This window comes from Corvus hawaiiensis, chromosome 8 (genome assembly GCF_020740725.1).
Source record: "Corvus hawaiiensis isolate bCorHaw1 chromosome 8, bCorHaw1.pri.cur, whole genome shotgun sequence".
Lineage (NCBI taxonomy): Eukaryota > Metazoa > Chordata > Aves > Passeriformes > Corvidae > Corvus > Corvus hawaiiensis.
Window position 1 is genome coordinate 14,528,521 of NC_063220.1, and position 22,999 is coordinate 14,551,519.

The 22,999-nt window shown below is 63.5% G+C and overlaps 4 protein-coding genes across 10 annotated transcripts in view; all 4 read right to left on the reverse strand.

Annotated features, from left to right (window-relative positions):
* Nucleotides 1-1,434: 1,434 nt before the first annotated feature.
* On the reverse strand, nucleotides 1,435-7,303 carry LOXL4 (lysyl oxidase like 4). 2 transcript variants are annotated; one of them, XM_048311412.1, is made up of 15 exons: nucleotides 7,225-7,303; nucleotides 6,417-6,712; nucleotides 6,111-6,289; nucleotides 5,750-5,961; nucleotides 5,212-5,250; nucleotides 4,873-5,089; nucleotides 4,550-4,733; nucleotides 4,137-4,291; nucleotides 3,651-3,818; nucleotides 3,271-3,433; nucleotides 2,905-3,148; nucleotides 2,519-2,634; nucleotides 2,293-2,429; nucleotides 1,992-2,103; nucleotides 1,435-1,874 (listed from the first exon to the last, which is right to left on the reverse strand). In XM_048311412.1, exons 2-15 carry the CDS (start codon nucleotides 6,682-6,684, stop codon nucleotides 1,804-1,806), a joined length of 2,265 nt encoding a protein of 754 aa, XP_048167369.1. In that variant the 5' UTR covers nucleotides 6,685-6,712; nucleotides 7,225-7,303; the 3' UTR covers nucleotides 1,435-1,803. The 2 variants fall into 2 exon arrangements, with proteins under 2 accessions (XP_048167369.1, XP_048167368.1); XM_048311411.1 differs by lacking the exon at nucleotides 7,225-7,303 and having other exon boundaries at nucleotides 6,417-6,876.
* Nucleotides 7,304-9,561: 2,258 nt separating this feature from the next.
* On the reverse strand, nucleotides 9,562-15,258 carry PYROXD2 (pyridine nucleotide-disulphide oxidoreductase domain 2). 2 transcript variants are annotated; one of them, XM_048311686.1, is made up of 16 exons: nucleotides 13,940-15,258; nucleotides 13,495-13,514; nucleotides 13,174-13,267; nucleotides 13,027-13,100; nucleotides 12,775-12,921; nucleotides 12,478-12,631; nucleotides 12,209-12,270; nucleotides 11,998-12,095; nucleotides 11,444-11,585; nucleotides 11,217-11,351; nucleotides 11,045-11,117; nucleotides 10,778-10,934; nucleotides 10,490-10,644; nucleotides 10,262-10,368; nucleotides 10,036-10,156; nucleotides 9,562-9,934 (listed from the first exon to the last, which is right to left on the reverse strand). In XM_048311686.1, the coding sequence occupies exons 1-16, from the start codon at nucleotides 14,094-14,096 to the stop codon at nucleotides 9,864-9,866; spliced, it is 1,767 nt and encodes a 588-aa protein (XP_048167643.1). In that variant the 5' UTR covers nucleotides 14,097-15,258; the 3' UTR covers nucleotides 9,562-9,863. The 2 variants fall into 2 exon arrangements, with proteins under 2 accessions (XP_048167643.1, XP_048167644.1); XM_048311687.1 differs by lacking the exons at nucleotides 9,562-9,934; nucleotides 10,036-10,156 and having other exon boundaries at nucleotides 10,278-10,368; nucleotides 10,490-10,615.
* Nucleotides 15,259-15,342: 84 nt separating this feature from the next.
* Nucleotides 15,343-20,140, reverse strand: HPS1 (HPS1 biogenesis of lysosomal organelles complex 3 subunit 1). Of its 3 annotated transcripts, none has more exons than XM_048311685.1 (18): nucleotides 19,971-20,140; nucleotides 19,744-19,881; nucleotides 19,535-19,677; nucleotides 19,167-19,275; nucleotides 18,806-18,966; nucleotides 18,627-18,729; nucleotides 18,422-18,499; nucleotides 18,266-18,335; nucleotides 18,094-18,161; nucleotides 17,387-17,554; nucleotides 17,136-17,312; nucleotides 16,999-17,066; nucleotides 16,748-16,870; nucleotides 16,582-16,647; nucleotides 16,242-16,386; nucleotides 16,032-16,145; nucleotides 15,820-15,902; nucleotides 15,343-15,561 (listed from the first exon to the last, which is right to left on the reverse strand). In XM_048311685.1, the coding sequence occupies exons 1-18, from the start codon at nucleotides 20,067-20,069 to the stop codon at nucleotides 15,399-15,401; spliced, it is 2,076 nt and encodes a 691-aa protein (XP_048167642.1). In that variant the 5' UTR covers nucleotides 20,070-20,140; the 3' UTR covers nucleotides 15,343-15,398. The 3 variants fall into 3 exon arrangements, with proteins under 3 accessions (XP_048167642.1, XP_048167641.1, XP_048167639.1); XM_048311684.1 differs by having other exon boundaries at nucleotides 18,422-18,526; XM_048311682.1 differs by having other exon boundaries at nucleotides 18,422-18,550.
* Nucleotides 20,141-21,294: 1,154 nt separating this feature from the next.
* The window catches only part of HPSE2 (heparanase 2 (inactive)), a 107,158-nt gene continuing 105,453 nt past the window's right edge, over nucleotides 21,295-22,999 (reverse strand). For all 3 annotated transcript variants that reach the window (XM_048311690.1, XM_048311689.1, XM_048311688.1), the window contains 2 exons: nucleotides 22,062-22,208; nucleotides 21,295-21,979 (listed from right to left, as the gene is read on the reverse strand). In XM_048311690.1, coding sequence (XP_048167647.1) covers nucleotides 21,814-21,979; nucleotides 22,062-22,208 — 313 coding nt within the window. In that variant the 3' untranslated portion in view covers nucleotides 21,295-21,813. The remainder of the gene's footprint in view (nucleotides 21,980-22,061; nucleotides 22,209-22,999) is intronic.

The window sequence follows — 22,999 nt, forward strand, 5'->3', positions numbered from 1 at the left end:
GCAGGAATGTGCTGGCAGGGACCCTGTTTACTTCCGCGGAGCAGCTGCAGCCCTGAACAGCAGGGCCCTTGTCAGAGCATGGGCAGGGCCGTGTTCCCGGCCCCACACGGGGCTGTGATGTGGCCACGCTGCCGGCCGTGGCGGGCTAGGGGCTTCCTGCCCTGCCCCCGGGCGGAGGCTGGCGGCTGGGACCTGCCTTTGCCTCCTCTGCTTTGCATCATCCCTCAGCACCTGAAAAACAGCCCTGTGTGTACCAGTGCTCCCACCCTGTAGCTCTGCAGACTCTGAGGTTTTGGAGCCTTTCACAGGAGGCGAGGATGCGGATGATGCTTTTCTGCCACCACTGCCAGCAGTTTGCATGGTTTTGGTCGCTGAAGAGCTCATGTGGCTGCCCTGTGTCCCCTGGCTGTCCCCCAGCTCGGCAGCAGTGGAGCTGGTCATGACCCCGTGGTGGTGGCTGCCTGCCCCTGCACCATCCGGCAGCGCTGCCAGCTGGGAGCCGTCTCGGCTGCCGTTCCCGGATGCTCGTGGCTTGGCCAGTGGAAATTTCAGGGCGCAAAGCTGCTCTCATGTGGAAAACATCTTCCCCACCATCCGGCATCCCTCAAACCCCGAGCCTGGCCGAGTGAGCCTCCACCAGCACGTGCCTTGCCACGGTCTCTGGCCTCGGGCCCCCCCAGTGCACCATCGCCGTTCCCAGCAGCAGCTCCACGTGCAGGAACCATCACGTGGGTGCAGCCTGACTTGTCCTGGGCCAACGTGGGTGCTGACAGCCCCCTGCCCTGGGCTGGTGCCTGCCAGTGAGGCAGGAATGGACAGAGGTGTGCAAGGAGAGGGGTGGCACTGCCCCATGGCTGGCAATCTGGGGAACAGACAGTACAGAGTGTGTTGGTGACATTCCCTTTTATTTCCTGTTGTAAGAAAAAGGATAGAAACCATGGGAGGTAAGAAACAGAGAGCAAGGGCACGGTGTACCCTGTGTCCTCACCCTGTGCTGAGGAGCAAGGACTTTGAGGGACAGAGTGGCCCTACCACTGCTCCTATGTCTGGGAAGCTGCCAGGACAGCCTGGGAAAGCCCAGCATGTCAGCTGCAGACACAGTGGCTGGTGGGCTGGCTGCCAGCCCATGCTGCCACAGAGCACTGTCTTTTTGCATGCACAGGGTTAGCCAGTTCAGGGCCAGGGTCCTCTGGCCCACGGGGACCACTGACGGCAAGCCAGAGCTCCTTGATGCCAGCCACATGCAGACAGCCGGGAGCTGGTGGCCCTGGGTGGCACAGGGGGGACACTGCCCGGCTGGGGAGACATTGCCTAGACCAAGTTGTTCCCAGCTGGGGACTGCCTTTGTGATTGTAGTGGGAAAGAGCGCAGGGGAAGGAGGTGATGGTGGGATTGATAAGGGAGTACCCCCTCTCCCACAGCACAGCGCCCTGCTCCGATCTCACGGAATCTTTATTGAAGACAGGACTGGTGCATGGGTGGCCGGGGACTGTCCTGAGTCTGCTGGAGAATGGGGGGCTGGGCAGGCTGAGGTAGTTGTCCTGGGGGGCCCTGGGGCTGTGGAGGTGAGGGCTGCTGCGGTACTTGGGCCTCTCTTGCAAGTCCTGCTGGCAGCACGGGACTCGGCACCCCCAGGTGCTCCCCACCGGCCCTGGCGCTCATCTCCATCCTCTGCAGCAGCATCAATAAATACAAAAGTCTGTAAGTCCCTGAGCTCAGTCCGGTGCTGCCAGGGCACAGGGGCTGGGGCACGGGAGTCGGACTGTCCGGTGGCGCTGCTGGGACCATGCCCGTGCCAAGCGGTCACACGAGGTTGTTGGCCAGGCGCTCCCGTCTCTCCAGATCGCTCACCACATCGGCACCATAAGCATCACCTGGGGAGAGCAATGTTAGGGGTGGGTGGGCGTGCAGGGGCACAAGAAACCTGTGGCACCCCCAGCCCCATCACTTCCCCCACGTTGCCCGCCATACCCCCAATGCTCCCTCCTTACTTGTGTGGCAGCTGTGCATCCAGACTCGCTGCCCATCATACTTGCACTGGCACCGCATCACGTTGTTGGAGAAGTCTGACTCAGCCACCTCATGCTTGGGGTTCACCACCACCTGGGGAGGGCAAGGGGCAGGGCTGGGGGCACCTCTGCTATGCCCTGGCCAGGCAGGGCTGTGGCATGCACAGCAGGGTGCAGAACAGCACCCCGATGTGCAGGGTGAGGGATGCCGTGGTGCTCATGGAGGGGAACCCCAGCCCTGAGGTGTAGTAGCTTGGTGTCCCCCACCCCTCCATCCCCTTACCTGGAAGGTGTAGCTGCCTGGTGGCACATCAGTGATGTCAATCCACTGGCAGTCGATGTCATGGCGGTAGGTGTCCCAGCACCCCACACTCACCCCCTGCTCCCCAAAGTTGGCACAGGCAAAGCGTCGCTGCAGACCTGCAGGAAGGAGGGGGAGTGAGGGAGGCACAGAGCCCCTTTGTGGAGCAGAATGGGGGGCCACTGTCAGCTCTGCAGCCAGCACCTACCTTCAGGGCAGTTGGTGTCTTCCAGGCAAAAGCTGGCCTTGTGCCCCTCGGCCACCTTGGAGCCGTTCAGTGTCAGCAGATCATAGTGGGTGAAGACCTCGATGCTGTGGAAGTGTCTGTGGGGACAAGGGCTGAGCACAGGACTGGTGCCTGGCCAGGGAGCACGTGGCTGGCCCAGGCAACCCCGGCACAACTTCCGGCAGGGCAGCACCCAGGGACCCAGCAAATTACAACCCTGAAGCCAAATAAAGCCGTAATGACAGTGCTGCCTCAGACGCTGTTAATTACCCCAGGTGGGACAGCCTCTTGGGGATGGGTGCCACCATGCCCTGCCTGGCCCCAGGAGGGGGCAGCTCCCTGCCATCCCCTGCCTATGGACCACTCACCGGTGGCACTGGTGCCAAGTCCAGGCGTGTCGCCCCATCCTGGGCCGGAAATCGGCTCTTCCCAGGTTGTGGATCTGGGAGGAGAAGCGAAGGAGGCGGCGGTGGCCATAGGGCCACTGCATGTTGTCAGCAGAGCGGGAGAGACAGCGCTCCTCATGGGCACAGTACAGCAGCCCCAGGGGCCGGTCCTCCAGGTAGGCTGTCTCCTGCACCAGCTGGGCATTCATCACCAGGTCTGGGGCATCTGGCATGGAGAGGATCAGCAGGGATTGAGAAGGTGATCCCCACGCATAGCACCCCCTACTCTCCTACAGGAGAAGGGGGGTCCCCCCTCCCAGCAGTACCCCATGGGCTCCTGCTACTCACGGGCAGTGCAGGTGACCCCTGCTGAGAAGCGTCCCCCGCCGCTGGGGCAGTGGACAGGGCCATGGCGCTGGCACTGCTGGAGGGCCAGCTCAGTGCCAGCACAGCGCACCCCGCTCATCACAACCCGGCTGGCATCGGGGCTGCCCGCCCAGTACCACGTCTCCTGAACAGGGGAGGAGCACAGTGCTTGCACCAGTCCTTGCAGCCCCTGCCAGCACCCACCTGCCTCCCCTGCCTCTTCTCCTGCCCTAACACTGCCACCAGGATTTGTACCCCCACCGTCCCATCCCAGAGCCCCTGGCCAAGCCATGCCCACGCTATCCACCCTTCCACCCTGCAGGACCCCTGCAGTCCCTGCCCCAGGCTGGTACCCCACTCACCTGGAGGGCATGGCTGGCAAAGCCCAGCCCCAGCTGCCTGCAGACCACCATGGCCTCGTTCAGGCCCCACTGTGCACCGCACACTGCACCCCATTGCAGCCGCCCCTGCACTGGCACCAGCACCTCCACCACGCCTTTCTCGGGGTTGCGGCCCCCGGCCAGCCGCACCTGTTGGCAGAGAGGGGCTGAGCTGGGATGTGGCGCAGAACCTCAGCTCTCCCACCCAGCGCTGCTATGGGACAAGCAGCCCCACACATCCAGCTGAACATCTCCCTCACCTTCCTCTTCCTCCTTTCCTCCCTATAAGACCACTTTTGCCACCAGATCATCCTGCAGAACCTCATCAGGGTGCTGCTCTGTGTCCCCCTATCCCCAGGGTCACCCCAGGGCTGCTCTGAGCATCCACACTGGGCACAGAGCTTGGGGAGCAGGGACTGTGCAATGGCCTGGGGTTCAACAGGCTCTGGGAAGGAGGCAAGGGCTCACCTGGCTCTTGAAGTCCATGTGGGGCATGTGGCAGCGGACAGCAGCGTCAGCCTCGTGCCGACACCCACTCTGCTCGGCGTCCTGGAAGCGACACTCACCCAGGGAGCGCTCATGGCCAGTGCACTGTACATTGCTCATATGGATGGGCCCCAGACCTAAAGAACAGGAAGGGTCAGTGCTCCCTGCTCCATGCCCATCCTGGAGCAGGACCCTCATCTTCGTTCCCCTGGTCTGAGCATTCTCTATGGGGCTTCCCATGGCAGGAGCAGACAGGGGAGCCTCATCCCAGGGCAGGCTGGAGCTGCCTGAACATCCCAGGATTCTTCAGCAGGACACGTTAAACCAGTTGATTTCCCCATCATACCCCTCCAAGCCCAGAGGTTTCCCAAGTCCATGCTGTAATACTGCCTCACCTTGTCCCATCCGGGCTCCCACCAGGGCCTGCTTCGCTGTCCCATAGCCCAGCTGCCGGCACACCACGCTGGCTGCAGCCAGGTCCCACTGCTTGTCACACACGGTGCCCCACTGCCCGTGGCGTAGCACCTCCACCCGGCCCTCGCCAACATGGGTGCCTGCTCGCAGCCTCACTGGGAGCACCTGGGCATAGGGAGCAGCCAGTGAGCCATCCCAGGATGCAGCCACCCCCCTCCTCAAGTGCAAATGGGGTGGCTGAGTGCTGCTCAGCTCTGGGACTCTCTATCCATGGGAGAGGGTGTGGAACTCTGCAAGGGCTCACCTTTCCTGGGGTGGTCTTGTTCTTGCCCTTGCCTGTGCCCTTCTGAAAGGCAGGGCCAGGGAGACAGCTGACAATGGCGTGCATGCCGTGGGGGCAGGCGTGCTGGTGTGGGGCTGGTGGGGCCACCTGCATAGGGCAGCGGGCCAGGTGGGGCTCTGAGCCCTGACACCGCACCTTGTGTACCCAGAAGTTGTTCTTCTGGCTGAGGGTCTTCAGGCTGCCGAGGGAGAGGAGCAGGGCCAGGGTCAGCTCGGGTGCCAGAGACTTTCCTCCACCCAATGCTCATGCTGGGTGCCCACCCAAGGTGCCCTGCCCACCATGCCCAGTGCTGAGTCCTACCTGGAGCTGGGGTCCTTCAGCTTCCTGTTCCAGAGCTTTCTGTGGGTGTACAAAGCCAGGAGGTGAGGGAGCACACTGACACTGCACGACTCTGAACTCCACGTCCCATTTCTGCCCTTCCCGGCAGGAGATGGAGACCCCACAGCACGTCATGTTCTCTCCCCACTGGCAATTACTGTGCCAAGCCTGTCTGTACCATGTGTCCCAGTGGGACTGTGTGACTCCTGGCACCGGTAGGGGCTCATTATGGGCTGTATTTATAGCCCCAGGCTGAGTCGGGCTAGGAGGGACCAAGGGACACTTGTCTTTCCTCTTTCTCTCACATTTTGCCAGTCATGATGGTGACCATCCCCACAGACCTCTGGATGCTGCGGAGCCCAACTCTGACCCTTGTCAAAGGCCATACTGGCACCTTGCACACCCACCCATCTGTGCAGCCCTTCTCTGACCACTCCTCCAGTCTCTTGTCCCCACAGTGTCCCCAGCCAGGCACCTGCCCCACATGCCCAGGTGCAGTGCGTGTCTCTTGCATCCCTACCGGTAGAAGCTGGTGTTGATGTGCTTCTCCCGGGGGAAGCCCAGCATCCCACAGACCACACGGCTGTTGTTCCTGGTCCAGTTGGCATCGCACATCCGCCTCCAGCGCCCATTGTGCTTCACCTCCACAGCACCCTCCATCACTGGCATGCTCAGCTTGGCCCGTGCCAGAATGGGCTTGAGCCGCACCTCCTCCAGGGTGAGCCCCGACACCTGCACAATGGGCATGGCGTGAGCACAGGGCTCCAGCATCAAGGGCAGGGTGTTCAGAAAAGGGGCCAGGAGAAGGGTTAGAGGGACCTGCTCCGGTTGTCCTGGTGTACCCTGCTGGGCACAGGGGAATGCCACGGGCCCCCACTCACCTCTCCCAGGTGACCAGAGGTGGTAGCGTGGGAGGAGTTGCCAGGCAGGCGCTGTCCTGAGCACACCACACCAGCATCCTCGCCATGGTGGCAGTCACTGATGCCCCAGCCATTGTGGACACACTCTGCCAGGGAGCCCTCGCTGCCCCCACACCGCACGTTGTCAAGCCAGATGGGGCCTGGGGACACAGCATCACAGGCCCCATCCAGTGTGTCCCGCAAGCTGTCTGCACCCACAGCCCCGTGGGCAGGCTCCCACAGCCAGCGGGAAGCACACTGCCCTCGTCAGAACCCCCTGCCCCCTACCTTCCCCTTGGCCGTAGGTGGCACTATGGGTCCAGGTGATGGCTGCGGTGTAACCCAGCTGTCGGCAGGCGACGGTGGCCGCGTGGAAGTCGAAGCCGTCATCGCACACGGTGCCCCAGCGCCCCTGGTACAGCACCTCCAGCCGGCCCTCTCCGGCTGGTCCCCGTGGTCCCCCCAGCCGCAGCTGCACCGGGGCCAGCTCCTGCCTGCTGGGGGCAACCCAGCACAGCAGCAGCACCAGCAGGACGTGACTTGCGCCAGTTGGCATCACCGTCGTAGTTCTGTGGGTGGGATGCCTGGAGAACAGTGCAACAATGAGCCCTTGGGGACCAACGCAGAGTGAGGGTGCAGCTGCAGCCCCCTGTGCCCCAGGAGCTGGGCAATGGTGGAGGGATATCATGGCCTCTTAACACGGTGGTGACGTTCGGGTCCTTATGCTGTGGGAGATGCATGGGCTAGTCCCTGCCTTACTCACAGGCGTACCCCAGCCCTGCACCAGGCCACCCAGCTCTGACACAGCCCTTCCAGGCACCGACAGCCATGGGCAGCCCCACGAACATTGCCCTGTGCTCTTGTTGCTTCCTGTCTGCCCCATGCTTTGGGACATGGGTGGGGGCCCCACAGAGCCCCCTTTTTTCCTCTACCTGGATTCTTTACCGAACACCAGGGATTCGTCCCCATCCTGCACACAGCCCAGTCCCCGTCACCTCACGTCTTCCCCTGCATCCTCATTCAGAGCACCGGTGGGATTGCTGACCCCCCTCCAGCTGCCTAGATCTCCCCTCCCGGGGCCACCCCGGGTACTCACCCTGACAAGGGATGGCGGTGGCGAACCGGCAGCGCTACGGGGCAGGCGGTGGCGAGGGACACGGTGATGGCCAGGGGACGCGGCGGTAGCGCCCGCGGCGGTAGCTCCCGCAGCTCCTGCCTCCCGCCGGGCACCGCCTGCAGCCGCTTTTATGGTGCGGCGGGGTGGGCCGACCCGGGGGGGCCCCCCGCCTCCCCGCCTCTGGTCTGGAGCCCAGCCCTGCTCCGTGCACACCCCCGGCCCTACTCTGCCTCACTGCACACTGGGGCAAACCTGTTCCTGCCCCAAAGCCTGTCCTTCCCCCAGCCAGCGGGATCTGAGCTACCCCGCACAGTCCCTACCTGCCGCGAGGCTGTACCTCCCCCGAGTGCCAGCGTCCCCGGTCAGGGATGCTCCCCCCACTGGGCTGTCGCCCAGCCAGGCAGAGCATGGACTTTCTGGAGATGACGAACTGCTATGCTAGGGACACTCCTTGCACCTTCCTACTTACGGAATGGTTCAGGTGGGTACACAGGCATAGGATGCCTGGAGGTGCTGCAGAGGGGCCAGGACTCGGGGGGCTCAGAGACCACGCCAGGCTATGGGATGGTACCGTAAGCCCAGTTCCCACAGGACTTGGGGCATCACCTGCACCATCCCTGAACCAGGCTGGCTGAGGGTCCTCAGGCGTAGCCCCGGTCCGTGGGACGTGGAGACTGGGGATGCCCCCCCCCGACTTGCCCCGGGAGCAACCTCCGGCTTGGGGTGCCGCCAGTCCCCGGGGCACCCTGCTGCCCACACGCCCGCCGTGCCCCGCCGTGGGATGGGGATAAACAGGAAGCCCAGTGCCCTGGCCGTGCCCAGGGACCGGCCAGGAATGTGCCGGTGGCCACCGGGCTGTTTGTTTGGAGTCAAAGCAGCCGGATCCTGCCGGGAGGAGCCAGGATCAACACGGCCGGGAATAGCCCGTGAGCTCATCGCCACGTCTCGCAAGGGCCTCCAGCACCTCTGGGTGTGCAGGGATGCACAACGCTGGGACCCCCTCGCAGGGGACCCTCACCCCAGCCCTCTGCCTTGGCCGGGATCAGGGCATGTCCCGAAGCCTCTGCTGCGATATGGGTCCCTGGCCAGCCCCAGAGTGGGGGCCACGGAAAGCCCTGGGGAAGAGCAGGGTTGGGGCCAGCAGTGGAGCCCGTGACTCATTCGTCTTGCCGTTTTGAAGCTCAATTGCTTAAGTGTGAGGCCAGGAGCTTCCTCCGAACTCCTCCCCCGGCAGATGCTGGCAGGGGTGCAGGGCAGGCGGGTGCTGGGTCCCGCTCCCAGCTCTGCCTCTGCTCCTGGGCACAGTAAGAAGAGAGAAGTGAGGGGGCTAGTGGGCTCTCCCACATTTGGGATCTGCCAGCCTCATCTCGCAGCAGTGTCCTGCTGTTCATGTGATCGTGGCAGGCTGGAGGAGTCCCCCTTTGCCCTGAGGAGTCAGCCAATGAGCTCCTCACCTCCCTCGGGGCTCAGTGGGTGCCAGCACCTGCAGCCCCGGGCAGCCAGCAAGGGCAGCAGCTAAAAATACGCGGCCGGCAGCAGGGCAGCCCCGTGCGCGGGAAGCTGTGGGCGGCGGGCGGGCGTGCGGGGCTATTCTCAGAGGGCTGCGGGACTATTCCTGGCCGGTCAATATTGATTCAGCCAGCTCAGGTGCAGCAACTCACCCTGTCAGCACCGTATTTAGGGCCCGGCAGGAGGCGAGGCGGGCGGCTGAATCGGGAGCATTGTCTGGGGGAGGAAGAGGGCAGGGAGAGGATGCGAGCTCTGTAATCTGCAGCCAGCGGCTCCCGGCAGCAGCCCGGGTGATGGGCACACCCCGGGCCTGCTGTGGCTGAGGAGTGGCCAGCACGGAACATCTGCCCTGGGGATGGAGGGACGGGGCCAGAACACGTGCGGGCAGCTACCGTCGGGAATAGGAGCATGTGTGAGGCACGAGGGAGCAGCTGCCAGTCCTGGCTGCTGTGGTTTCTGAGCCGCTGGACACGTGTCTGCTGTACACACAGCCACAAAGAGCCGGGGCACTGAGGACAGTTGGGGACTCCAGGTACCAAAGCAGTTTCCAGGCAGCTCCCTGGCTCCCTGCTTGTTTTAAGCCCCTTAAGGATGGCCCAGACCTGCCTGGATCTGGGGAGCTCCGTACAAACAGCCCTGCATGCACCTGAGCCTGCATCAATGAGCAGAGGAGAGGGTTGAGGGGCTGTTTGTCCCTGTTCACTACTCTGAAATGTGCCTGTCCTCTCTGACAGCTCCCCCAGGGCTGCATCACCAGCAAGTGTGGGTGGCACAGTGGGAGCTGCATGAATTGCTCAAAAAACACAGTGAGAGTGCTCATGACAGAGCCTGGGCCAGGGTTTATTTCCATGGGCACAGGCAGGGGCTGAGTGAGGCTTGCCACAGTCATGCAGGGTCCAGGAGCCACTGGGGAAAGGCTGGGTTGTGGCAGGCTGCGAGCAGCCACCTGTCCAAGGTGACGGTAGCAGCTGGGAGCACAGCAGCTGGGAGCTGAGCTGCCCTGAGGTGCTGGGGAAGCAAGTTGGGGATGGGGAGGGCTCTGCATGGGATCAGTAGGGCTTGCTGCTGTCGCAACCCTGTGTTGGGTGAAGTCAGTGTCACCAATCTCATCAGAGATGCCTGAAATCCTTAATAGCCACCTGCGCAGCATTGCGTCCTGCTGCTCCCATCACTCCTCCTCCTGCAAGAAAGCAGAAATGGGGAATGGTGGTGCACCTCTCACGTGCCCTTTCCTTTCTTCTGCAGGCCCCCAGGAGGGTCCTAGCTCCCAGCTCTGCTCACCAGGGTGGGCTCCACTTCCACACAGGTACAGGCCAGGAATTGGGGACCGGTAGCCAGAGTAGGATGGTGCTGGCCGGGCAAAGTACAGCTGGTCCAGAGACATCCCTCCATGGAAGATGTTCTGCCAACAGAGTTCTGTGTGAGCTGGCTGTGCCTGGCCCAGGCCTGTGTGCCCACTAGCACTGGCACCAGCGTGATACTCAGAGTTGACATGTGTGGTACTCACTCCACCAGGCAGCCCGAAGATCCTCTCCAGGTCTGGTGGCGTCAGGATGTCCCTGCCAATGACGGATGCCTTGAACCCTGGGGCATAGTCTTCGATGCAGTCAAACACTAGAGAAAGATGAAGGGACTACTGGTGGGCGGCCCGGGGGGACATGGTAGCGAGCTCCTGTGCAGCTCCAGGGCAGCTCTGCCCACGGGTGTTAGCGGGGTCTGTGTGTGCATTACGTACCCGTGTCTGCATATGCATTTCTGGCCTGCTCGTCCCAGGACCGACCGCCTGCCAGCACGGACGGGGTGTACTGCGTGAAGAGGGACACGACGTGGCAGCCCGGCGGGGCCAGCCCTGGGTCCAGCGCTGAGGGAATGCAGAGCTCGATCATGGGCCTGGGGGAGCAGTACACCAGCTGCGCAGGCAGAGGGGCACCCAGCCACTCCACACCTCTTCGCCCAGCACCCACTGCCATGACTGTCCTCTCCCATCCCCAGCACACCAAGGCATGCCAGTACAGGCTCCTACCTGCTGGAGGGGTGCCCATGGGTGGCCTCAGTGAATGCCTGGTGCAGGAGCTGGGTGCCCTCGCAGTTGAGATGTATGGAGCACTGGTGGTGGGGCAGGGGCTGGCCATTGTGGGCATTGGGGGCAGCCAGGAAGCTGGGCAGCCGATCCACCGCCACTGGGCATGGGATGGGGAGATGGAGGAAATGGGGTGCAGCCTCTTGCTGAGCCTGACACCAGTGTTCCTCCAGCAGGGATGGCAGCGGAAGTGTCCTTGCTGGTACCTACCATTGATCTTGGTGACAGGGGAGCATGTGTCAACCTGCCGGATCCGCTGGACAAAATCCTTCGGCAGCTGCTCCTAGGGTGGGATACACCAGTGCAGAGGCTGGCTGTGAGGGGCAGTGTGGATGGGGGATTCCAACATGCCAAGGCCCCACCAGCCCCATGCACTCTGTACCTGAGGAATGAGTTCCAGGAAGGTGATCTGGGGGGAGGCATTGGACAGCACCAGTTTGCTCCTCACCTCTGTCCCATCCTGCAGCGCGACACCCTGCGCCTCCCCGTCCCTGCCCAGCAGCACGTGGCACACTGCCTGGGCATGTGTAGGGGACAAGACTTTACCAAGAACATCCCTGCTGCCTGTGGGGGTGGCCAGGCAGCTCCCCTCTCACAGACACCCCGTACCTTCTCAGCAAAGATGTGGGCTCCCCGGGCAGTCGCTGCGTGGGCGATGGCTTGGGACAGGGCTCCCATCCCACCTGCCACGTAGCCCCAGGCCCCCCGCCGTCCCTCCAGCTCACCCATGACATGGTGCAACAGCACGTACCTGTGGTAACAGGACCCCAGGTTAGCTGCCAGCTGAGGGGATGGGTCTGTCCCCTGCATGGGCAGTGAGGACGGTGCCACAGCCCCCACAGGCGGGACCATGCCAGCTCATGGGATGTCAACTCATTTACAACAGGGAGCACGCACCAGCCAGGACTCAGCCGAACCCGGGGACAGAGGTGTCCAGACAGCAAAGGGATAGGTGGGGGCCACTCAGGAGCGCCATATGGCAGGGTTGGGGGCAGCCCCTTGCCCAGCACCAGCCCCTGAGGCACCCTGGCTAAGTTGAGCAGGCAGTGGGAGGGAGAGGCAGGGGGGCAGGGCTTGTGGTACCGGGGTGCAGCAGAGCCAAGCACAGAGCATGGCATGGGGGGACAGTGCAGGCATGAGCCCCAGGGGGAAGGGACCCTCACCCGCTGCCAGGGGTGTGTGGGCTGGCCATGGCTCCAATCACCGCATCAGTAGCCAGAGTTGCTTTCAGGGGTTCTGACTCAAACCACTGATCCAGGATCTGGCCCAGGAGAAAGAGAGCACACCAGGCTTGGGGTGGGGAGTTGCCACAGCACCCTGACAGGCAGGAGGAGAGGAAGTGGGTGTTTCCACCCCACCACTGCCAGCACGCACCTTGGAGATGGGGGCTGTGAGTACCTCATAGTAGCGGGGCAGCTGCCGCCCCAGTGCCAGCCCTGGGGTAGAGAGGTGGTGTGAGACCTGCATGGCTGCGCCAGGGCTGGCTACTGGTGCCCAGCTGGGTTTGGAGGTCAAGACCAAGGTGAGCAAGGCTACCAGAGCCTGCCAGCCCAGGTGGGGCTCCTGAGGAGGCTCTGCATTGCCCACCCCAGGCGCTGGCAAACACCCCTTGCTATTGGAGTTCCCTGGCATCCCGAATGTACCTGCCTGCAGCAAGGGCTTCAGGGTTTGTAGGTTCCTGAGCTGCTGGAGCATGGAACCCTTCCCCAGGGCAGCTGTATCCACTGGAGGGGCATCCAGCAATGGGTCAAGGGCCAACACCATGCGCCCCATGAATGCCTCATACTCAGGGTAAGCCTGGAAGGGGACAGAGGGGGGACAACAAGGACTGCACCATGGTGGGTGCAATGGATAACTCACCCAGGAGCATCCCTGCCACTCCAGGGGCAGGGCAGCCCCTCATGGGTTTTGCTGTGCCAGGTGCATGTCTCTGATGGTACCTGCGCATCCTTCTGGGAGAACTGAGCAATCTGCTGCTGAGTTTGAGCCATGTCATGTCCCAGCAGAAGGGAGCGAGGAGGGGTCGTGTCCTCCAGCAGTGGGGTAAAGGAGTAGGGGTCCCGTGGGAACACCCTCAGACCGTGCCGCTGCAAGACAGGGATGTCCCCACTGCAGGGACAGCCTGGCAGCAGGGTCCCCCTGCTTGCATGGTGGGAGTTGCCAGCAGCCCAGCAAAGGGTGGGTGCCAGTACCTGCAGCTCCAGATCAGCATAGATTTGTGGTCGCAGCAGGCTGAGCAGATATGATGCCCGGGAGAACTTGAACCCTGGAGGATGTGGGGTGGTGGGGGATGTCTGCCACCGGGGCTGGCCAGGGGGACAAGGGGAACGGGGGGATACCTGGCACGATCTCCTCCGTGACGGCTGCGCCGCCCAGCACATGACGCTTCTCCAGCACAGCCGTGTGCAGCCCTGCCCGCTGCAGGTAGGCAGCCTGTGGGGAGCACGGCACGCACTGCCCATCCCTCCAGCCGGGATCTCATTGTCAGCCTGAGCACCCTCTTGCACGTGGTGCCCCCCTCACTAGGGAGGGCCTGTGGGAGCCCCAGCCCCATGGACACTGCCACCAAAGCCCTCCCTTGCCCACAGCGCTGACCCTTCCCAGTCCCCTGCTGTCCCCTGTGGATAGAGGAGAGGCAGAATGCCACTCTTGGTACTCACTGCCACCAGCCCGTTGTGCCCTGCAAGAAGAGAGGGAGGTGAACAGAGTCCAGTGTCAGTGATGGGCCCACAGCACAGGGCACCCTGCAATGCCTGGGGCATGGGGCTGTCACAGCCAGCCCAATAACAGGCTCTGGACACAGGGATACGGGTGACAAGGAGCCTCCTCCCCCGGCCCTACAGCCCTGGCCCTAATGGTGGAGCAAAGGCGGACAGAAGTGCTCAAAGCAGATGCTCCAACAGTGCTCTGCATGCTGGGGGGCTGCAGCTTGTGCCAGACCCCTGCGTCCTCCCCGGCATGAGGAGCAGCCTGGGGGTTTGCAATGCATCCAGCACTACTGTGGTCCCCACCTGGCTGCTCCTCTGCTACGTGCCCTGGGGGGAGGGCAGATGGGGGCCCCCGCTGGCTCCCCGCAGCTCGACTCTTGCTCCCTTGCTCTGTTACCTGCCCCGATCACCACCGCGTCGTATTCCCGCTGCAGCCGGGCTGCCGCCCCGGCATGGGCCAAACGCGCTCCTGACGGCCCCAGGGACAGATGCCAGCCCTGCAGCCAGCGGGAAGAGCAGACCAGGCTCAGTCTTCCCGGGAGCCCAGCTGCCATCGCCCCACAGCGCCTGGCCACGGCTGCCCTGCGTCCAGCAGCCTGGACTTTGCTTTCACGGCGGAACTTTTCCCAGGGCTTCCGGGCACAGGGATGAGACGGGGGGGTCAGGGCAGGGAACGCCTAGAAGAGGCGGGGAGGCTGGTCAGGACAGGGGCACCCGCCGAGCGCTGCCCCGCTGGGGCTGTCCCCAGCGAGGTGCTGACCATGGCACAGTTTTGCTGGGGGCTTACAGCGGGGCCGGAGACAAACCCCAGTGCTGAGAAGGCGACAGATCCTGCCTGGGGCTCAGCAGAGTGCCAGGAGCTCCCCAGCCTGTACTCCGGGAATGTGCTGAGCAGGCAGGCGGGGGCCTGAGCGCCCCCGTGCCCCAGCTCCTCTTCTGCTCCAGGGATGATCCAGAGGCACGTGGCTGGGGTGATGGACCAAGCACGGTAGGACAGAGGGAGTTTGCCCCCCCCTCTCCCCCCCCCGTGAGCAGGCAAGCCCCGAAAGCAGCAGGAAAAGGGGCAGCTTGGGGATGAGCTTGGCTCTGAATCCAGCACTATTGCTCAGCAGGGCAAATTCCGGCTCAGCACGATGGGGCAAAGGCCCTGTCATGGTCCAGTGCTCCCTGAATCGCCGTCCCCAGCTCCAGCAAGTGGCACGGGAGCAACAAGGGGCAGTGGCTGCATGAGTTCCTTGGGGCTGGCCCCATTCCCAGCTGTACTTGAGGTTTGGACGTGCACTGAGCCCAGACGTGCCTGGGAAACACATAAGCTGCCTCAGGATTTACTTGCTGCTCCCAGCTAAGCTCAGAGCTGTGGCTAACTGGTGCCTGGAAGCCTGAGTGCAGGGAAGGGGGTGCAGGATGGGCTGCACCTCCCCAGAGCCTGCCAAACCTCTGAGGGCCCTGCACCCCACATTTCAGGGTCAGGGGGAAGAGAGATGCACCCTAGACCATTGCTCCACTCAGGTTTGGCTACACTATCTTGATCTCTGGCCAAAGCCTGGCAGTAATGCCAAGCTAACATTATAAATCCTGCTCTGGAAATGCACTTTTCAGCAAGACAGTGATTTGTAAACAACCTCCCGGCCCCGCTCTCTGCCTGTCCCCATTGGCTGCTGGGTGGCAGCATGGGGAGCAGGAAAGGAGACAATGCCAGCCCTGGAGGATGGCCAGGCTGGAGGATGGGAAAGTTGCCAGTTGCTGCCTGCAGGCACAATCCATGGCATGGCACACAGATACTGAGAAAGCAACCCAGGCTCTGGGAACACCCACACACCCACTTTAATCCTGGCCCCAAGGTGGCTGGAGGCAGCTCAGAGCAGAGGGATGCGGGATGGCTCCCAGAGGCGCCGGGCCAAGTCGCAGGCCTGCTGGACCATGAGCTCGGAGGGGATGATGCCCAGGTGCACAGTCAGCAGCTCGTAGCACTTCACTACCTCTGCCTGGTGGTTCTTGCTGTAATAACGCAGCAACTTCCTGGGGAGGAGAAGACAGGGGCCTTGGCAGGTACAGTGCACACAGGAAACCCCTTTCTAACCACCTTCCTTCTATAAAGTACTTTGCAAGGACACAGCAAAACCATGGCACCAGCCCGGGGAGATGGGCTGGTGCAACCCCAGTGACACCACAACTGGTACCACCCTGCAGTGACATCCTGCCATCACTCACAGGGACCCCTGTGCCATCAGAGCTTCGAGCCCTGGTGCCAAACCACAGGGCTGGCAAACTGCTCACCTGTAGTAGTCCCCTGCCAGCATCCCAATGGGAGCAGAATCGTCAGACAGAACTGGTACCTCCATCACCTCCAGCTTGTAGCCCTGGGGAGAAATGACAGCAGAGGGCAGGAGCTGGGATGGAACTACTGAGGAGTCAGAGCTGGCTGTGTCTACAGCCCTGCTCCCTGCCCCAGGGAAGGAGGGGCTCAGCCCTTTCCTGGCCCCACATACCATCTCATTCTCAAACCAGAGGAAGTAGGAGCAGCAGTAGTCGCCATCTTGCAGCATCAGTGTCGTGTAGCCCTTCTGTAGGTATCGCCGGGCCAGTGTGATCAGGGACCAGACCTGGGGGACAAGGGGCATCTGAAGCCTGAGCAGAAACCCCTCCAATTTCCACCCTCTTCTGTGGTTCCCACCCCACACCTACCCCATGAGTAGTACCTTTCTCTTGATGAAGGTGGCCAGGGGACCCTTGCCCAGCTCTGAGCTGGACTTCTCTGTCACACTGAGTGATGGTGCCATCATTTGTCCAGCTGTGCGGTCCACATAGATGAAGTGCACCAGACCAGGAAAGTCTTCCAGGTACGTGGGATGGGTTAAGGGTGTCCAACAACTTTGGTGCCCTTCCAGGACAGCCCCTGAGCCTCAGGGAAACCACCTTTGCCCACTACATTCCTCCCCTTGATCCCGGTGCCAGGGGATAGGGTCCCACTCCCACATCTGCTACCCCCTTGGGGACACCCCCTTGCCAGGCTGGGTTCCCAGCTGCAGAGATGGGTATGACACCATGGTGATATTGCGCCTGCTCTTCACCAGCAGGAAGTCCCGCCAGTCCAGCAGCTTCTCCCTGCCAAGAAGAAGCACAGTGAGAGGCCAGGACCCACATGCCCCAGCACAGCTGGTTGTGGGGCAGCCCCCTGGGGACGCTGACCATCCCATGCACTCACCTCATCAGCTTCTGAGCACGGTCCTGCAGCCCTTGGGACAGGCTGTGGCCAGCAGAGGTCAGGAAGAGCTGGCGGTACACGGAGCAGAGCTGCCGCTTCACGTTTGCCACTGACTGCAGCAGCCTGAGCCAGGGGACACAGACACCAGGTTTGGACACTGGGTCCCTAGCACTGCAGGGACAGTGCTGGTCCCCAGGCTGGGAAAGGTCCCTGCCTGTCCTGGAGACTTTCCCTGGCTTCCCCCTACTCACTCCAGGGAGCTCCCAGGCTCACTCCGTGAAAATATCTTGTTCTTGAAGTCCAACCAGGTGTTCTGCAACTAGAAAGAGACAGGACTGTGTCAGGCTGTGGGGACAACAGGACAGGGTCCTCATGTCCCCACTCCCACCTGGATGTCATGTCCACTCAGCTTCTTCACAAATTTGTCCATGCGCTGCCGCAGCTCAGCGAGGAACGGGTAGGAGCGTGCGACTCCCACCTCTGGTCCCTCTTCCAGCTTCTTCTCCAGCACCAAGAAACCATCCAGCAGCTGGTACAAGGTGATGGCCACCTGGGTCATGGGGCCCTGCCAGGGAAGGGAGAGGCAGGTCAGGCAGGACTCAGTCCAGCATAGCTTCCCTCACCTCAGAGGCAGCTCACCTTGGTCAGTAGCACAAGGGAGATGCCTGGCCAGAGCGGGAGGCAGTGCATGGTGTGCGGCAGCAAGGGGTAGTAACCTTCCCGCAGGCTGGCATCCAGAAAGATCCTTCTGGGGTTTGAAGCTTCAGGGACCAGAGGCCCCAAGGTCTGGAGCAAGTCCTCTGCCATCTGGGAAGACAGGGGAGGTGCTCAGTGCCCTGTGGGGATGAGACAGCTCGCACAAAGGATGCTCTGTAGGGATGCGTCATTGCCCTGAAAGCTGCAACCAGGCATGACAGAACCAAAGGAGCTGGAGGGGCCATGTAGCAAAAGATCAGCAGTGAGGAAAGCGCCCAGGGACCCCAGAGGAGCAGAAGAGAAGAAGCCTGTTGCAAAGATTAAGGCTGCAAATGCCTTAAACCGAGGCCAGTGTTTGCTTGCAGTGTGCTTTTCCATAAGGAAAGCAGCCCAGAAAGCCCAACGGCAGCAGAGGGAGACACTGGACTGCTCTGAGGCAGCCCCTCTCCCTCTGTGCTGACAGCTCATTGTAAGCAATGCCTCAGAGAAGGAGATCAGAGCTGTCACAGTTATGCACAACATGGGGGACGCAGGGCACCCACAGCTGCAGCACAGCAAGAGATGAGTGAAAAGGACCAGAGACCACAAAGGGCACTGGGACAGGCTGGTGAGGTGTGGAGCTGGGAGGTGTTGCAGGACTCCGTGCTCACCTGGACGTCTGCAGCATCCACTTCCCCAATGCTCACCATTTCGGCTCCCTCTGACCAGCTCTCACTGCCTGCAGAGAACATGGCAGGGCACCCTTCCAGCCCCCCTCACAGCCCCGGAGCCTCTGCAGGGCTGGGGGTGTGGGGCATGGCTGCTGCCCAGCTGGGCACTCACCTGTACTGTGCCTGCTTGGTGAGGGCTCAGGTGTGTAGTAGACCTCAGGCACAGAGAGATCATCTGTGTCCTGCCAGCAAAAACAGATGGGTCAGCGATGGCAGCGATGCAGGCAATCCTTCCAGCATCCTGCAGCTCCTGATCTCAAGGACTCACTTGGTCATCTGAGTCCTTGTCTGCAGCTCCATGGGAGCCAGGGCCACTCACAGGGATGCTCTCACTTCTCTTGGGTCCCTGAGGGAGAACATTCCCTGCTGTGGGCTTTAAAAAAGAGGGAAAAAACCCCTAAGCCCCAGCTGTCAAGGCATCACCCCGTGGGAGAGCCCTGACTTGCTGCGCCCCCAGTCCTGCTCTAAAGCACCTGCAGGCCAAGCTCCTCCTCGGCGCTCTGGCTGGGGTACAGGTCCTGAACCAGGAGGATGAGGACAAGCAGATCAGCTGGACGGATGGAGCCGGCGTTGCGGCTGCAGGCCAGAGAAGGAAAGGGTCAGCTGGCAGGACAAATGGCTGCCCTGGGGAGGGTGGTGGGGCTGGGCACACCTGGAGTAGAAGGCCAGCAGCTTGGTGTGCACCAGGAGGAAGGCATGGCCCACTTCGTCCCCGCCACGCTCGGGGCTGGCGTTGATGTACTGTACCACTTGTCGCTCCAGGAACTCGATGCACTGCTCACACAGCTGAGGATGGATCAGCCGCTCCACGGCCTGGGGTGCAGGAGCAGGAAAGGCTGTTGAACTCCCTCAAACCCAGCCTTGCAGCCCTACAGGCAGGTCTGAGCTTCCACTGCTGAGGGGAGCTGACCTGAAGTCCCCAGCCCACCACCTTTTCCCACATCCTGGGACTCCACACAGCCGCCCACCCCTGGAACACCCCAAAAGTGAGGGACACCCCAGAGCATTGGTACCTCCACTGCAAAGCTCTGGTCCTCCTCCCGCAGGTGGCTGTAGGTCTCCAGCAGGCCCCGCAGCAGGCTCCACACACGCTCCCGCTGCTCTGAATCAGCCGGCCGCAACCTGCAGCGGTCAGAGAATGTAAACTCATTGGTGGCTGTCACCTCCCTGTGTGGGACGTCCACACCAAAACCCAGCTCCCCACACGGGACGGACACACCAAAACCCAGCTGCAGCCCGGCAGGCAGGGGGTCCTGCTGCAAAGGGGAGATCCCAGCTGGAGACACCCAATCCCAGCCCCCGGTGCTGCATTAAGGCACCTCGGGGCAGCCACCCCAACATCCCGACATGCCAGCCTGTGCCGGTGGCTGTGCCCGCTCACTCCTTGCGGATGAGGTGCGAGTCGAGCGTGACGAGGCCACAGTGAACTTCCAGCAAGCGCCGCAGCACGAAGAGGGTCCGGCGCAGGTCGTCCTCGCTCTGCGTCCCGTCGCCGTTCACTGCGATGTACAGGCAGTCCCCGAACTGCAACCGGCAGCGGGGTCAGGCGGGGGCCGGCCAGGGGTCCCTGGTCCCCGGTGCCGGTCCTACCGTGTGCAGGACGTGGAGGTGCCGCCCACCCTCGGTGGCGAAGCAGGTGTAGGTGTCGGAGAGCTTCTCCAGCAGCGCGGCGCAGGAAATGATGAGGGGGGCGAAGAGGGTGTTGAGGCCGTCCTCCAGCGCCGGGCCCTGCGCCACACGCTCCCGGTCAGCGCCCACGCGCGACCGCGCACCCCGCGCTCCCTTCCCCGCACCGGCGCCGCCCCGTCCCGCCTCACCTGCCCGACGTGGGACGACCGCAGCCGGCGGAGGAAGGCGGCATCGGCCCAGTAGAAGAGCAGCTCGGCCGCGGTGCTGGCGATCAGGACGCAGCGCATGGCCCGCGGCGGGGGGAACACCGGGACCGGGACACCGGGACGGCGTGGCTCCACCCGCCCCGCGCCGCTTCCTGCTCCGCCGCGCGTGACCGCCGCGCCCACGCGCGCAGCGCCCCCGGCGGCCCGGCGCGGCACCGCACCGTGTGTCCGCCTCCCCGCACCGTGTGTCCGCCTCCCCGCACCGTGTGACAGCGGCACCGCACCGTGTGTCCGCCTCCCCGCACCGTGTGTCCGCCGCCCCGCACCGTGTGACAGCGGCACCGCACCGTGTGTCCGCCTCCCCGCACCGTGTGACAGCGGCACCGCACTGTGTGTCCGCCGCCCCGCACCGTGTGACAGCGGCACCGCACCGTGTGACCGCCGCCCCGCACCGTGTGTCCGCCGCCCCGCACCGTGTGTCCGCCTCCCCGCACCGTGTGACAGCGGCACCGCACCGTGTCACCGCCGCCCCGCACCGTGTGACAGAGGCACCGCACCGTGTGACAGCGGCACCGCACCGTGTCACCGCCGCCCCGCACCGTGTGACAGCGGCACCGCACCGTGTGACAGTGGCACCGCACCGTGTGTCCGCCGCCCCGCACCGTGTGACAGCGGCACCGCACCGTGTGACAGTGGCACCGCACCGTGTGTCCGCCGCCCCGCACCGTGTGTCCGCCGCCCCGCACCGTGTGACAGCGGCACCGCACCGTGTGTCCGCCGCCCCGCACCGTGTGACAGCGGCACCGCACCGTGTCACCGCCGCCCCGCACCGTGTCACCGCCGCCCCGCACCGTGTGTCCGCCGCCCCGCACCGTGTGACAGCGGCACCGCACCGTGTGACAGCGGCACCGCACCGTGTGTCCGCCGCCCCGCACTGTGTGACAGCGGCACCGCTCCCCTCCCGCCCGGCCCGGCCCGGCCCGGCCCGGCCCGGCCCGCGGCGGACAGAAGACGCCGGCATGGTTGAGAGCCCAACTTTATTACACCTCCGGTAGCGCCTGGGCGCGTCGCAGCTGCTCCTGCTCGCGACACCGCCACTCTCCCGGGCAGGAGACGCTCCCGGCCCACCGCTCCTCCCCTCTCCGCTCCGGGATGTATAATTTAACAATCAACATTTCCCGCCGCGGAGCCCGAGCCCGCCCGCCCGGGGCGGCCCCCGGAGTCCCCTGCCCCGCCCCGCCCCGCCCCGCCCCGCCCCGCCCCACCCCGCCCCACCCCGCCCCACCCCGCCCCACCCCGCCCCACCCCGCCCGGTGCATCTCGCAGCGGGCCAGGCCGCTGGCGGCATCCCGGCGGCAGTAGAGGGAGCTGCTTCCATGCGCTTGCTGCACCGGGGTACTGCCCGCCTCCAGGGAAGGGGGTCCGGCTGCTGGAGGGGTCATCCCGAGGGGCAGCGGGACCAGGGGGTCGGGGAGGGTGTCCGTGCCGGGATATACCGGGGCTCAGCACCCCAACCCTCCCTGCAGCCAGCAGGCACGAGAGCCCGGGTGCTTCTCGCAGCTCACGGGACGGATGGTGGCAGGCCCTGCAAACTGGCTGTCGCACTGCTCTGGCGGGATGGCGGCCAAGGCATGTGGAGCTCCGCGGCCACAGGGCAGGAGTGGTGCCAAGGTGGAGGACATCCTGGGGGTGAGGATGAGGGCATGGCGTGGAGCTGCCCAACACGGCCCCACGGCGAGGCTGCGTGGGCTGCCAAGGAGGCAGCATGACCTGGGCAGTGCACGGGGGCAGGAGCGGGGCTGGCGAGTCCATTGTGGGCTGCGGGCTATCGGTACCGACAGGCCAGCGCGTTCACATTCTTCACCACGTAGAAGCTCATAGTCAGCGGGGGGATGACCAGGGTGCGGCCGGCCCGCAGCGGGCGAGGCTTCAGCTCGGGGAGAGTCCCGTCATCCACCATGGCCAGCGGCTGCCCGTTGAGCTGGACTGACCTGTGGGACCAGGGGAGGGTCAGCGCAGCGGCACTGAGGATAGAACAGTGGTGGCAGTCCCAGCCACCAGCATCAAACTTACTTGGAGTGGAGCCCGTCCTTGCCATAGGGCTGCAGCAAGTACTGGTGGACAATCTTATCCCGCAGCGTCCCTGCCAGCTTGATTTTCTTCCGGGAGCGATGCAGGTTGATGATGTAAAGGGTGATGGATCCCCGGACATAGTTGTGACTGCAAAGGGGAGAGTGGGAAATGAGGGCTACACTGCCGTGTGCCCAAGGAGCATCACGTCCAAGAAGGGGCTTGGGGGTCTCTGCAAGAACTGGCCTCGTGCAGACATCCAGATTCACCATCCTGCTGCCCCTTCACAGGGAGATGCCACCTTCCCATCATGAAGCCTGGCTCTGTGACAACACCTTTCAACCCCCCTCTTCAGCCAGCAGTGACACTGCACAGGAGGATGCTGCAACGGTGTCCAGAGTGGGGGTGGCCCAGGACAGAGTGTCAGTCCCAGGACAGCTCCCGCAGCCTTGCAAGGAGGAGGCTGAGAACGGAGGGGAGCTCTGTGCGTGAATGGCGTCTGCCCCCTCCACCCCAGGCACCTGACAGACAGGTCCAGACACTGATCCTCTGTCCCTGCCTAATCAGGCAGCCCCAAACAAAGGCTATAAAGCACTTTGCACCTGTCAGTTACTGGACAAGGTTTCCTACCGAGCTGGAGGCATGTTGAAAGCATCTGGACTGTGTAAAGAAACAGCTTCTCCTCCTCCACAATAGCAACTTGTGTCCGCGGAGGAGGTGGCCGCCCCCCCGGCTCGCTGAGGTGCTTTCAAAGACCTTATCAGCGAAACAATAACCAGGCCAGGCTCCCCGGCAGCGCGGCCTGGCGAGTAACCCGACCGACCGGGGGCCCCTCGTATGAAATCCACTCCCTTGATCTCTGCTGCCCAGGCTGCCCGGCGGCCACTGCACCGGTCCCAGCCGGCCCCGTTCCCAGGCGCGGGCTTGCCACGACTTTCATC